This window comes from Entelurus aequoreus, linkage group LG02 (genome assembly GCF_033978785.1).
Source record: "Entelurus aequoreus isolate RoL-2023_Sb linkage group LG02, RoL_Eaeq_v1.1, whole genome shotgun sequence".
Taxonomy (NCBI): domain Eukaryota; kingdom Metazoa; phylum Chordata; class Actinopteri; order Syngnathiformes; family Syngnathidae; genus Entelurus; species Entelurus aequoreus.
Window position 1 is genome coordinate 88,809,995 of NC_084732.1, and position 15,561 is coordinate 88,825,555.

General features: G+C 40.6%; 1 protein-coding gene and 1 long non-coding RNA gene across 2 annotated transcripts in view; one reads left to right on the plus strand and one right to left on the minus strand.

Moving 5' to 3' along the window:
* Positions 1–2,404: 2,404 nt before the first annotated feature.
* LOC133664815 (uncharacterized) lies at positions 2,405–7,091 on the plus strand. Its single transcript, XR_009828633.1, has 6 exons — positions 2,405–2,665; positions 3,124–3,201; positions 3,733–3,777; positions 4,343–4,420; positions 6,655–6,726; positions 6,841–7,091. It is a non-coding gene; the product is annotated as an uncharacterized LOC133664815 (long non-coding RNA).
* Positions 7,092–9,967: 2,876 nt separating this feature from the next.
* The window catches only part of LOC133664817 (zinc finger protein 414-like), a 16,689-nt gene continuing 11,095 nt past the window's right edge, over positions 9,968–15,561 (minus strand). Inside the window, exons 3-4 of the mRNA XM_062069750.1 lie at positions 13,215–13,320; positions 9,968–11,784 (exon numbers count right to left, since the gene is read on the minus strand). Of these exons, the coding sequence (XP_061925734.1) occupies positions 11,481–11,784; positions 13,215–13,320 (410 nt within the window). The 3' untranslated portion in view covers positions 9,968–11,480. The remainder of the gene's footprint in view (positions 11,785–13,214; positions 13,321–15,561) is intronic.

Sequence of the window (15,561 nt, forward strand, 5' to 3'; positions counted from 1 at the left end):
GGGACGCGGTCATACGCCTTCTCCAAATCCACAAAACACATGTAGACTGGATAGGCATACTCCCAGGCCCTCTCCAGGATTCCCGCAAGCGTAAAGAGTTGGTCAGTTGTTCCACGACCAGGACGGAATCCACATTGCTCCTCTTGAATCTGAGGTTCGACTATCGGCCGGACCCTCCTTTCCAGTACCTTGGCGTAAACTTTCCCAGGGAGGCTGAGTAGTGTGATACCCCTGTAATTAGCACACACCCTCTGGTCCCCCTTTTTGAAAAGGGGAACCACCACCCCAGTCTGCCACTCCCTCGGCACTGTCCCAGACTTCCACGCAATGTTGAAAAGGCGTATCAACCAAGACAGCCCATCAACACCCAAAGCCTTCAGCATTTCTGGACGGATCTCGTCAACCCCCGGAGCTTTGCCACTGTGGAGTTGTCTAACTACCTCAGTGACTTCACTCCGAGAGATCAACGTCGATCCCCCATCATCCTCAGGCCCTGCTCCTATCAGGGAGGGTGTGTCTGATGTATTTGGGTTCAGGAGTTCCTCAAAGTGCTCTTTCCAACGCCCCACGACTTCCTCACTTGAAGTCAGCAAAGTCCCATCCTTGCCGTACACAGCTTGGATGGTTCCCTGCTTCCCCCTCCTGAGGTGCCGTATGGTCTTCCAGAACAGCTTTGGTGCCGCCCGATAGTCCTTCTCCATGGATTCCCCGAACTGCTCCCACACCCTCTGCTTAGCCTCGTCCACAGCCACGGCCGCTGCCCTTCGGGCCCGCCGGTACCTTGCAACTGCCTCCGGAGTCCCCTGGGATAACATACCCCGGTAGGACTCCTTCTTCAGTCGGACGGCTTCCCTGACCACCACTGTCCACCAGGGTGTTCGAGGGTTACCGCCCCTTGAGGCACCTAAGACCTTCTGGCCACAGCTCGCATCTGCAGCTTTAGCAATAGAGGCTTTGAACATTGCCCATTCCTGTTCAATGTCCCCAACCTCCACAGGGATGGCAGAGAAGTCCCGCCGGAGGTGGGAGTTGAAGTCCTTCCGGACAGAGGACTCCTCCAAACGTTCCCAGTTCACCCGCACTACACGCTTGGGTTTGCCAGGTCTGTCCAGAGGTTTCCCCCGCCATCTAACCCAACTCACCACCAGATGGTGATCAGTTGACAGTTCAGCCCCTCTCTTCACCCGAGTGTCCAAAACATACGGCCTCAGATCAGCTGATACGATTACAAAATCGATCATTGATCTTTGGCCTAGGGTGCTCTGGTACCAGGTACACCTATGAGCATCCTTATGCTTGAACATGGTGTTTGTTATCGCAAGTCCGTGACTAGCACAGAAGTCCAATAACAATCCCCCACTCAGGTTCAGATCAGGGAGACCGTTCCTCCCAATCACGCCAGTCCAAGTATCACTGTCATTGCCCACGTGCGCGTTGAAGTCCCCCAGCAAGACTATGGAATCCCCTGCCGGCGCCCCATACAGGACCCCATGCAAGGTATCCAAGAAGGCTGAATACTCTGAACTCCTGTTTGGTGCGTATGCACAAACAACAGTCAGAGTTTTCCCCCCTCCAACCCTAAGGCGAAGGGAGGCGACCCTCTTGTCCACTGGGGTGAACTCCAACGTACAGGCACTCAGCCGGGGACTCGTGAGTATCCCCACACCCGCCTGTGCCCTCACACCTTGAGCAACTCCAGAAGTGAACAAGGTCCATCCCTTGTCCAGGAGTGTGGTTTCAGAGCCCTTGCTATGCGTAGAGGTAAGCCCCACCAGATCCAACCGGTAGCGCTCCACCTCTCGCACCAGCTCAGGCTCCTTCCCCACCAGCGTAGAGACGTTCCACGTCCCGAAAGTCAGCCTCTGCTGCCCCGAATTGGTCCGTCCGGAGCCTCCACTTTCACCGCCATCCACTTGGCAGCGCACCCGACCCCACTGGTTCCGACCGCGGGTGGTGGGCCCACGTGGCAGAGAAGATGGCGTGTCCACGTAGCTTCTTCGGGCTGTGCCCGGCCGGGCTCCGTGGCAAGCCCGGCCACCAGGCGCTCGCTGACGAGCCCTACCTCCGGGCCTAGCTCCGGAGGAGGGCCCCGGGCTTCCTCCGGGCCGGGTAACGCATCCTCTTTCAGTGTAGTTCATGGGGGGTATCGTAACCCTGATGGGGGGGGCATTCGGGTGCTACACCTTGCCCAAGGGTGACCCGGAACTATGTAAGGCAGGGGCGTTCAACTCCCTGAGGCTTAATACAAGCCCACATACCCATACACATTAATTACTTTTTTTTTGTAATTATTTACATTTATGAAAGCGTCATTCTGTTAGTAATTAAAATGTTTGGTCAAGTAACTACTAACTATAATTATTCCTTTTTAAAATAGATTTTCCAAACACTGTTCATTGATAAACTCTGTATTATCAGGATGTGGTGTATTTGCTCTTGCATCAATTGAAAAAGGATCCTTTGTGGCCGAGTACCAAGGGGAGTTCATCTCAAGACATGAGCGGGACAAGAGACAGAAACCCTTTATAATTATCTTTACTATTTATCTGGCATTATATGCTCATAATATTTGTGTGTTTTGTTGCAGACACCAACTGTTGATGTACTATCTCAACTTTCTCCAGATTCAGATGTGAGCGATAAACCGACTTCATCCCTTCAACAGGTTATTACTTGTCTATTTTACTATCCATCCATCCATTTTCTACTGCTTGTCCCTTTTTTGGGGTCGCGGGGAATGCTGGAGCCTATCTCAGCTGCATTCGGGCGGAAGGCGGGGTACACCCTGGACAAGTCGCCATCTCATCACAGGGCCAACACAGATAGACAGACAACATTTACACTCACATTCACACACTAGGGTCAATTTAGTGTTGCCAATCAACCTATCCCTGGAGTACCCAGAGGAAACCCACGCAGTCACGGGGAGAACATGCAAACTCCACACAGAAAGATCCCGAGCCCGGGATTGAACTCAGGACTACTCAGGACCTTTGTATTGTGAGGCACATGCACTAACCCCTATTCCACCGTGCTGCCCAAAATCTGCTCAAAACTTGACACAACCTATAATAACCTTATAATTAATTAGTTCTGACATTATATTTTTGTGTTTTGTTGCAGAAGCCAACTGTTGATGTTCCATCTCAACATTCTCCAGATTCAGATGTGAGCGATAAACCGACTTCTTCCCTCCAACAGGTTGTTACATGTCTATTTTACTATATTTGCTCTAAATTTGACACAACCTATACTTCGAAATACATGTAATCCGTTTAACCTCTCACAGATCAGTTTATATGACAACATTTTTGTAAGGGTACATCCATGTTAGTCAGTGTGGAGTTTAAAACTCATGTTTACCAAAACAGGAGATGTTACATGTCGGCAACATGAATTCTACATGTGATCACTCGTCATGTCCTCATATTGTTTGAACTAAGAAATATTTCAGTGTGTTTCATGTTAGGTCCTCATATTTTCTGACCCACATTAGTGTGTGTTACAACGTTAACGTCAAAGCTTTCAAATTAGTGTTTCAATCCAGGTCCTCATATTTTCTGAACCACATTTATTGTGTGTTACAGTCTTAATGAATTGTTTCAGAGCTCAAACTCTATAATAATATTTACTATTTATCTGACATTATATGCTCAGAATGTTATCAACAAAGAGTGCTGATAATGTCATAATTAATTAGTTCTGACATTATATTTTTGTGTTTTGTTGCAGACACCAACTGTTGATGTTCCATCTCAACATTCTCCAGATTCAGATGTGAGTAATAAACCGACTTCATCCCTCCAACAGGTTATTACATGTCTATTTTACTATATCTGCTCTAAATTTGACACAACCTATACTTCGAAAGACATTTAATACTTTTAACCTCTCACAGATCATTTTATATGACAACATTTTGGTAAGGGTACATCCATGTTAGTCAGTGTGGAGTTTAGAACTCATGTTTAGCAAAACAGGAGATGTTACAAGTCAACAATATAAATTCTACATGTGATCACTCGTCATGTCCTCATATTGTTTGAACCAAGAAAGACTTAGGTGTGTTTCATACAAGGTCCTCATATTTTCTAAACCAGATAAGTGTGTGTTACAATGTTAATGTCAAAGCTTTAAAATGAGTGTTTCAATTCAGGTCCTCATATTTTTTGAACCACATTTTAGTGAGTGTTACATTCTTAATTAATTGTCTAAGAGCTGAAACTCTATAATAATCTTTATTATTTATCTGGCACTGTATGCTCAGAATGTTATCAACAAAAAGTGCTGATAATGTTATAATTAATTAGTTCTGACATTATATTTTTGTGTTTTGTTGCAGACACCAACTGTTGATGTTCTATCTCAACATTCTCCAGATTCAGATGTGAGCGATTAACCGACTTCATCCCTCCAAAAGGTTATTACATGTCTATTTTATTATATCCACTCTAAATTTGACACTTGAAAAAACCTTATCTGAAAAATAAAATGTTGCAAAAGTTAAGATGGCATAAAACACACACCGGACTTTTATTTTTTCTTACTGTAGTTACGTTGAATCCAAAGGTTATGTTTGCTTTGTCGTACTTTTGGTTCTTTTTAGTGTACTTCTGGTTCTTTTTAGTGTACTTCTTGTCACTCATTTTCTTCAATTCAATTCAATTTATGTCTACATCACAGAAATGCTGACAACGCTCCAGACAATGGGGTGCCTCTTGTTTACATCCGGTTTCTGCAGCGCTGTTTTCAGTGATCAAAGTATTTTTTCGGTGGTCGTGTTTTCGGTACGTCACTTGTAAATAGTGCGCAAATAATAGGCTATATATTAGGGCTGTAACAACTAATCGATTACATCGATTAAAATCGATTATAAAAATAGTTGGCGATTAATTTAGTCATCGATTCGTTGGATCTATGCTATGCGCATGCGCAGAGGCTTTTAATTTTTTTATAAACCTTTATTTATAAACTGCAACATTTACAAACAGCTGAGAAACAATAATCAAAATAAGTATGGTGCCAGTATGCTGGTTTTTTTTCAATAAAATACTGGAAATTATAGAAATGTAGTTTGTCTCTTTTATCCGATTATTAATCAATTAATCAAAGTAATAATCGCCAGATTAATCGATTATCAAATTAGTTGTTAGTTGCAGCCCTACTATATATATATCCATTCATACTGTAATTACCTGAGGGTGGAAATCTTTTACGTTCGTGTGGTGTTCATTTGATGTTCATTGTTCCTATGATCACAATCACACCATCCGTACCTGTTAGAACTGTTGTTGTGTGTCTGGGGCAGCACAGAGACGAACGTGTTTGCCCAGGAGATAAAACCTGTTGGAACTGTGTCGTTTGTTATCAAAAAGGTTGGTAAGAAAAGTTAAAAATAGCGTCTGACTCTAAGTGACCTCTTCTGTAGGGCTACAATACATTATATTATTTTAATTAGTTTTCACGTAAAACTCATACTTTCAAAATGAGGCGGCAATGAAAATGTGGCGGTGCGCCACTTTCAGTTAAATTAAGAGGAAACCCTTGTTGTGCAATAATGAATGTGTCAAATGTAGTTAGGAAACATATTTCCATCTGATTAAAACTGTTACTAAAAATAAATCTTATTAAGAAATGCAAATATTATTTCTAGTAGGATTTTAACGAGCTGCACATATAAAAAGTGTTTGACTAAAGTTGTTGGCCTGGAAATGTAGTTTAAAGTTATTTAATTTTCCATCAGATATGTATCGGATCTTGAATACTCCGACAATACAGATTTTGAAGATAACACTTATGTTCCAGACTCAAGAGGCAGTTCTTCAGATACAAGTGTTTGCAGCAGTGATCTAAGAGTCATACCATGCCTCCCTCAAAATATTTTGAAGGACACCATCAAATCATGACCGAAAGGTACAAGCGGCCGAAATGAGTTTCCTCCGCCGGGTGGCGGGGCTCTCCCTTAGAGATTGGGTGAGAAGCTCTGCCATCCGGGGGGAGCTCAAAGTAAAGCCGCTGCTTCTCCACATCGAGAGGAGCCAGTTGAGGTGGTTCGGGCATCTGGTCAGGATGCCACCCGAACGCCTTCCTAGGGAGGTGTTTAGGGCACGTCCGACCGGTAGGAGGCCACGGGGAAGACCCAGGACACGTTGGGAAGACTATGTCTCCCGGCTGGCCTGGGAACGCCTCGGGATCCCCCGGGAAGAGCTGGACGAAGTGGCTGGGGAGAGGGAAGTCTGGGTTTCCCTGCTTAGGCTGCTGCCCCGTCTGGGTTTCCCTGCTTAGGCTGCTGCCCCCGCGACCCGACCTCGGATAAGCGGAAGAAGATGGATGGATGGATGGACCATCAAATCATTTGGGATAGTCAAAACACAGGGAGAAATCACCAATTCAAGCAAACCTGGAAGTTTCAGTTCATCATTAGCAAGCAGTGGTCATAGTTTTTTAGAGACAGTTTGCAGCGCTCATTCTTCAGAGAACACTTCACAAAATATAAGTTTCATAAAAGTTGCACCATTACCCAAAACGGGCAATGGTAAAGTATTACAATTCTGTAGTGACTGAAAGTGTTAAGTGTGATATAAAGTGTATTCTTTTTACAAAGTGCAATATGTTAAATGTTTACTTTTACATTTTTCTAATTCTTCCTTTCAGATTCACAGCAGGACAAAGCGCTGGAAGTGGGTATGTCTCAAGCTTCTTCAACGTGCTCCACTCCAAAGCGAGGTAAATAAATATTCCACATTATTAACTAGAATATTATATTACGTTTTGCACCTTTTCACTGCTATAGTCATTATTCCTTCAGTTAGACATTGTATTTTGTCTCCTTTATGACAGCTGCAAAGGTGAAGAAGTGGAAGCAGTTGAATGACACATGTTGCATTTTATAACTGGCAACAAAGTACCAGGTAAAAAAGATTGTGAAGCCTGCCTCCATAAAGAACTAGTAGCTCTACAGGACAGAGATTGGCTTGCCATCAAGTACTATGTCCATAACAGAATCATATCAAAAAAAGGAAAAACATTTGTTTTTCCACATCTTCTGTGTTAGTTTGAGTATGTTACCAGCAATTAAAAAAGCAAGATAAACAGCAAGCGTTTCGTATTTATTCCAGATTATTGTTAGCGACAAAATCCACAAAACCAATACAGTTAAACTTAATCGACAATTACATGTTTACCCATGTTTCTTTTAAACTCTTCTTGGTTTTAGATTACAGTAGCGTGGGATTGGGATTTTTTTTAAATGACAACACATGAACTAAACCAACTCAGGTGGTTTTGTTAAATCGCTGTGATGTCATTAGCCTCATATGTCACATAAACCTGAAATGTTGTGACACATGGACATCATATGTCACATAAACCTGAAATGTTAAACACTGTGATGCCATGGACCCTAATATGTCTCATGAACCCAAAATCTTTAACACTCTGTGACGTCATGGTTGGCATATTTCAGAAACTTGAAATCTTAAACACTCTGTGATGTCATGGTCGTCATATGTCACATAAACTTGAAATCTTAAACACTCTGTGACGTCATGGTCGTCATATGTCACCTAAACCTGACAAGGTCCTCAAATGTAGCATAAAAATCAGGTTCACAAAAAAACAACAGAGTCTCAAAAATCTCAATAGATCACTATGTTCCTAAAATTCTGGGTCACTAACAGTCTGATTCCCAGGCCTGTAGGACCATTGGAAAGGCATGTACCCAAATGTCACGTTTTTGTCATAAGTCCTGATAAGTCATGCAAACACGTGTGTGTGTGTGTGTGTGTGTGTGTGTGTGTGTGTGTGTGTGTGTGTGTGTGTGTGTGTGTGTGTGTGTGTGTGTGTGTGTGTGTGTGTGTGTGTGTGTGTGTGTGTGTGGAGGGGTCGTAATAGAACAAAATTAAGAAGCACTGTTTTAGAGTAATTGTGTGAATGCTCCAAATGTTCTACACCAAAATTCATTTAACTACCGGTACTTATTCTTCTTCTTCTTCTCCAGATTTTGGCGCGCACTACCTTCCACATTTTTCACCCTATTCAAACCGTTACAACTTCAAACTGCTCAGCCTATTCGGGAATTGTGGGCTTTCCCTTGACAAATTCCAAAAATTGCCAGATTCCCCAGAATTTCATGTTTTCCGGGACATTTTTCCCATTCAAATTGAATTGGCCATTTTTCAATCTTTCACCATTTCCACATTTTTCAACCTATTCAAACCATTCCACCTTCAACAAATTCCACCATTCTGGAAATCTAACCTACCTTTTTTGGAAGTAAAAAAAAAAGCCAGGATTTTCCAAAATTTCTGGTTTTCCAAAGCCCTATTTCCACCCTTTTTTCTGGCGACTACTGCTTCCACATTTCTCATTTCAACCGTTCCACCCTCAAAATATTCTTCTTAATCAGGAAAAGATACAAAGTTGTTTTTTTGAACTGGAAAAATTCCCGGTTTTCCCAAAATTCCATAATACCATTTCTCAATTCAACATGTTAGTACTTCAACATTTCTCGACCGATTTGAAAAATTCCAACACCAACCATTTCAACTCATTCAGAATATTCAAATTTTTTACCATTTTCAAAAAAATCCCGCTTTTCCTGAAATTTCCAATTTTGGGGGAAATTCCCATTGAAATCAATGGGACATTCTTCAAAGTTCCACAACTCCCACATTTTTCATCTGATTCAAACCGTTCCAACTTCAAAATATTCCGCCTGTTTGGGAATTGTGTGCTCTACTTCAACAATTCTAAAACAAATTCCAGGATTTCAGTTCAACTTCAGCATTGGAGCATTCACACGCAATTCCTTCAGGAATTGCCTCATCTGGTGTGAATATAGAGTAATTAAAAATAGTCATCCAAATAATTACCTACGTAAGAGTAAGTATTCAGTGGACAAACTACTGTGCTCAAGTACTGATTAGCTGGCGAGTAACATAATTTATTTAGTAGCTATTTTTTTATCGGTACTTGCAATTCAACCGTTGTTGGTGAATGCTTATACCACAACATATATAACACGACATATATACCACAACATATATAACACAACATACTGTATATACCACAACATATATACCACAACATAGCGTCAATGTTGTTTGTCTATCTTTGTTGGCCCTGCGATGAGATGGCGACTTGTCCAGGGTGTACCCCGCCTTCCGCCCGTGTGCAGCTGAGATAGGCTCCAGCACCCCCGCGACCCGAACGGCACAAGCAGTAGAAAAAAATGGATGGATGGATGGTTATACAACACAACATATATATACCACACCATATATACCACAACATATATACCACAACATATATAACACAACATATATAACACAATATATATTCCACCAAAGATGCATGTTTGTCATAACAGGGCTAATATTAGCAGTGTTTTCTCTAGTTGTAAATAGGTAAGTAGGCTGAAATGTGAACATGTCTACCGACACCAGTCGGCGCATGACTGATAGAACGGTTTCTTTTTTCTATTTTGTAACGAGGTCAACATTGACATCACCTCGTCTGACATGTCACTTTTACAGTGTATAGTTTTGAATGCAGTAACGTGACTACGACTGATCGGTGAAATAAAGTCAAGTATCATTAATTCTTATGTTGGCTTGGTGAAACGGAGTCACGTGACCGTGACTCCTCCAAGTCTCTTTAACAAGCCAAATAAAGACGTTTTGCAAGCAATACTAATAGATGATATACAAATATAATCATGACATAAATAAATGTAAAGATCGGAATGAAACTCAATCTAACAAGTAAAAGTAGCGTTTCTAACAAGTACAATGTATCCAAAAAGTTAGTGATTAGTTTCCTAGTGAATGTAGCGGCACCTCTGCTTGAAGAGCAGTATTAATATTTCCAGTTGTGGTTTTCCTCAACCACTTTGTCTGTTTGTTTACAACAGAGCTGTCCAGACTTTTTCCACCAAGGATCACACCTGAAGATTTGATATTTATCTTTATTAAAAGGATATAAAACTGGGAAGTTGGAGTTCTGTGTTGTTTGTGCCAATGTAGCTCCTGGAGGTGAGTTATGACAGCATAGTAAGGGTGTAACGGTACGTGTATTTGTATTGAACCGTTTCGGTACGGGGGTTTCGGTTCGGAGGTGTACTGAACGAGTTTCCACATGGACATATTAAGTAGAGTACCGCACGTTGTGTAAACAATGCACACCGAGGCACAACACACGGCATGCTAGCAACGACCGGGCTACGACAACATGTAAAAGACAGCTGGAAGACCCTCTTGCCTCATTAAGATCTCCCGTTTGGGAATACGTCGGCTTCACGGTGCGATACAACAATGGAGGACGGAGGTTTGCCGACATTGTTCAGCAGCTGTAGGGTATGCTTCTGACAACACGTCAGACATGCTAACCCATTTGAAGCGTCACCACACCCAAGTGAACATCGCTTCAACAACAAATGTCATTGGTGTTTTTATAGCAGCAGATTTAAGACCATATTGCATTAAAAATTAGATTTTGACCCACTGAGATTTTGTAACTGCAAGCAGGTCTGCTCTTTCTGCAGACAATGTGGATAAACTGATTTTTCTGGCAAAAAACATGAAAATTGAGTGAAAGTCACCAGGGCTAAAGGCTGGGGGGGGGGGGGAAGAAAAGTTAATCTGAGGCTGAGTGACTTGAAACTGTTTAATGTTGCACTTTTTATATGTAGAAGAAAAGTTTTGTCATTTTATTTAATCTGAGCAACAACTTGAAGCCGTTTAATGTTGCACTTTATATGTAGAAAGGTTTTGTTAAGAAACCAATTCTGAGCCTTATCTTATTTAGTTTTTATTTTATATATGTTGACTGCATTAACCCTGGCAATGGACCCTGTGTGTATATGTATGTTATTGTTATGCTTAGCATTCATGACTGCCTGCTGTTGCACTGATCAGCCTAGTGGTGGCTCACATCCATCACACACAGAGCTATTTTAAAGCAATGTTAAAAGGATAAAGCCATTGTTTACAAATTTCGGTAAATAAATAACCATAACATTTATATTTTGTTGTTTTCTTACTGTACCGAAAATGAACCGAACCGTGACCTCTAAACCGAGGTACGTACCGAACCGAAATTTTTGTGTACCGTTACACCCTTACAGCATAGTATTGTCACATCGTTTTTAAATTTACAGCACATGTTGATTGCAATATTTAGCTCTGTTCTTTTCTCATTATTTTTGTTAATTGGAACCACTTCATTAGCCTCTCCCCTTCTGCTCTTTCACTTGTACTTGTAAATGTTTTCAAGTATCGTAGACCGCAGAAAATTCCACTTTTACTCCGGTGAGCTTCCTGGAAAGTATGTGGCTTGGTACAAGTGTGGCTTTTGTGTATTTTATTCAAAACACATTTAATGTTCTTGTTCACACAGTTTATAAATGGCCTCTCAAGAACAAATGGTGTAAATACTAGAGTATTGGTCTGAGGTGGGTTTGCTTTAAGTGGACGAGAGGTTCACCTGGGTTCTTCTCCCAGACCACTAGAGACCCTGAAAGTGTCTTGGTTCAACGAGCATTGAGGAAGGAGGATAGGCGGAAGAGTGGTATCAGACAGTGAATTGTCAGTGATGTTAGAGGTGAGTTGGTGTGGCGTGGACATCGCCTCCAGCTGAGGTGGGTTTGGGTTAGTTGTTGAAGCGACCGCTTGAAGGGATGTCGGCTCCATTGACTTGATTTTCCCCCGTGGAACTTTGGAGCAGGTGTTGAGGTGACTCAGGAGGCCACGGTAGGATTTTAGCTTTGTGCGGCAGTTCTCGCACCTACACACAGAGGGAGCCAATAGATCAAAATAGGATTCACAGCTTTTTTTTTTTAAGTTTAGGTTCACAAAAACACTGCATGATATGTTCAAAAGAATACTGAATCTTTCCTACCAGACGTTTTCCCAAAAGCTCAGATTCGAACGGCAATAACACTAAAGGCCAAAACGTATCAAGGCATATTGTGATTACTTTTTTGTGCCGGTGGAGTTGGTAAGGAGTGTTTTAAAGAATCTTCATTTCAGGACATTCAACTGGAAATCTTAGTGTTGACTGTTCAGATGTCTAGGTTATAAGACATCATCACATTTTTTGTAATATTGACATCATCATATTTGTTTCTTTTAAAACCCCTATGGCACTTGTATCAAACACACACACAATACATCCACTTAACCACTTCAAAGCAAACACATGTAAATATGTAAGAAAGGAAGCAAGCAGTCAGAGAAAAGCATATGTCATGATTCATTTCATTAAACATTTATTAGTGTGGCACCATTTATCGACATTAAGTGAATTATATTTTATATAGCGTTTTTCTCTAGAGACTCAAAGCGCTTAACATAGTAAAACCCAATATCCAATATCATCTTTAAGCTACATTTAAACCAGTGCGGGTGGCACTGGGAGCAGGTGGGTAAAGTGTCTTGCCAACGATGGCGGGAGCAGAAATCGAAAAGGGAACCCTCGAGTTGCTGGTACGGCCAATCTACCAACCGAGCCATGTTGCTTGTGGTTTTAATTACTGCAATAACCTAACCTACATTAATAAAGAATATCCCTGGGTGGATCAATAAAGTTTGTCTAAGTCTAAAAGGCTGAGGTTTTTATTTATATTTTTTTCTCTACTCCTTTGTGTGATAGACGTGTTGGACTATCAACACTGTCGAGCTGCTTGACCTTGACCTGCTGGCCAATCAAAAGTTAAAAAGGAATTAGCAAGTTTGTGTGTGCTGCAGCCGATGCAGTCAGTGTGCTAATAAACACCATTCTACAGTATCTGCAAAAAGTTGTCATGGTGACTGTGTAAATTGGCTGAATGTATACAATTGCAAATTGAATTCTAATTGCAATTTTCGGCAAAAAAGTCGCAATTAGGGTCCATGCTGCCCTAACACTAGTTTAATGAATTTAAACTAAAAACTCACTAAAACTCTTCTTACTCTCACCTACTTGTAAATATACAGTATGTGCAGCTTGTACAGTAAAATCATATTCTTTTTGTCTTTTTCAAAAGTCTTCAGGAGGTTAGCGTTGTATGGATAAGTGTAGTGAACTGATTACAATGAATTGATTAACGTGGATCCGACTTAAACAAGTTGAAAAACTTATTCGGGTGTTACCAATTAGTGGTCAATTGTACGGAATATGTACTGTACTGTGCAATCTACTAATAAAAGTATCAATCAATCAATCAAGTGACCTACTGGAAGAACAGGTTGGGTTTATGATGACGTCGGGTGTGTTCCATTAGTTTGTGCATGTTTGGGAAGGAGCAGCTGCATCCTGCAGTGCAGCAGTGGAACACTTTACCTGCAGAGAGATACATTTACATACATTTCAAAAACAAGATCTGGGAATTGTACACAACATCAGGATTATACATCACCATTTATTGCCAATTGCTGATTAGTGAATTGAAATAAAGCAATAACTCTCCTATCATGCAAACATGTGTTTATTTACTGCATCTTTACCTTACATTAGTATGGCAAAACATTTTTGGGGAAAATAATAAATATTTTTTGGATTCAACAATATTGCACATTTAGAATAATGCATCCGTGAAGTGTTACACTTTTTTTACATTTTCTAATGGATGAAATTCATTGTTTTCCTCAACACATATAATGATCCATAATAAAATATCTCCTAATTTGATGTATAGAACATTACCTGGGAAAATTGTACCGCACTTGGGACACAACTTTGATAAAAGAGAAACCATGAGAAAGAACTCACGGGCAAGTATGAAGGTACCTCTTCGCTCATCGCTGTTTTCACCAACAAGTCTTCAATAAGGTGATGTTAAAGGTTCATCTATTTTACAGTGTTCTTTTTCTTTATATTAGCCTGGTTTTATTGTTTATATTCTCATTCTTTTAATGTGTAATCCGTACGTCTTACTGTGTGAGCTATGAGAAATACCTGAATTTACCCAAAGGGTTTATCAAAGTATCTATCATGTACAGCAGGGGTCCCCAAACTTTTTGACTTGGGGGCCGCATTGGGTTAAAACAATTTGGCAGGGGGCCAGGCTGTGTAGCAGCGATCGGTTTCACCAGACATGTCCTCTTTTGCTGGCATGCTAGCAGCGACCGGGCTACCATACGTCCTCTTTTCACCGGACATGTCCTCTTTTGCAGGCCAGGACGGGCGGAGTTTCTTAAATGCCTCAAATGTCCGGCATTTTTGAGTATTGTTTACACAATATAATATGTCCGTGTGGAAACTCGTTCGGTACACCTCCGCACCGAACCGAAACCCCCGTACCAAAACGGTTCAATACAAATACACGTACCGTTACACCCCTAATATATGCACATATACATACATATACATGCATACATATATATATATATATATACATATATATATATATATATATATATATATACTAAATATACATGCATATATATATATGCATGTATATATATATATATATATATATATATATATATATGCATGTATATATATATATATATATATATATATATATATATATACATGCATATATATATATGCATATATATATATATATATATATATATATATATATATATACATATGTGCATGCATATTTATATATATATATGCATATATATACATGCATATATATACATACATACATAAATATATATAAATATACATACATATATATATACAGTATATACCAGTGACGTGCGGTGAGGTTCATGGCTGGTGAGGCACTGACTTCATCACAGTCAGATTTACAAAAATATGAACCCTAAAGAGTATCTTATTCACCATTTGATTGGCAGCAGTTAACGGATTATGTTTAAAAACTCATACCAGCATTCTTCCCTGCTTGGCACTCAGCATCTAGGGTTGGAATTGGGGGTTAAATCACCAAAAATTATTCCCGGGCGCGGCGCCGCTGCTTCCCACTGCTCCCCTCACATCCCAGGGGGTGAACAAGGGGATGGGTCAAATGCAGAGGACAAATTTCACCACACCTAGTGTGTGTGTGTGACAATCATTGGTACTTTAACTTAACTTTAACTTTACACATGCAAACTGTAGCACACAAAAAAACATATTTAATTAAAAAAAACGTTATTATGGTCTTACCTTTACTTATAAATGAAGTCCATGCCCCGCTGTTGTGCTGGATTAATGCGCTCCCGTCGTAGAATGCACCCCCTGACGGGAGTGTTATATCAACTAAAGCCCACACTTAAACTTTCCACGTGCAAGATTTAATCTATTTAAAAAAGTTATTTAATAAGAAGCCAAAAAGTGCAAAAACAATAATGTTCGTGTTGGAGTTGTGAATGAATTAAATATGAAATCCGTGCTGCAGTCTGCAGGTGTACCTAATGTTGTGGCCCTGCGGTCATTCACAACTCCTCCAACATGAACATTATTGTTTTTGCACTTTTTGGCTTCTTATTAAATAACTTTTTTAAATAGTGTAACCGAGGGTTTATAAATGTCGCATATACTGTATGAAACTACAAAATAATAAACACGGAGGCTCCAGTTTACACGAGGACCACTTTATTTACCTTCTTTCAAAAACCTCCGCTCCAC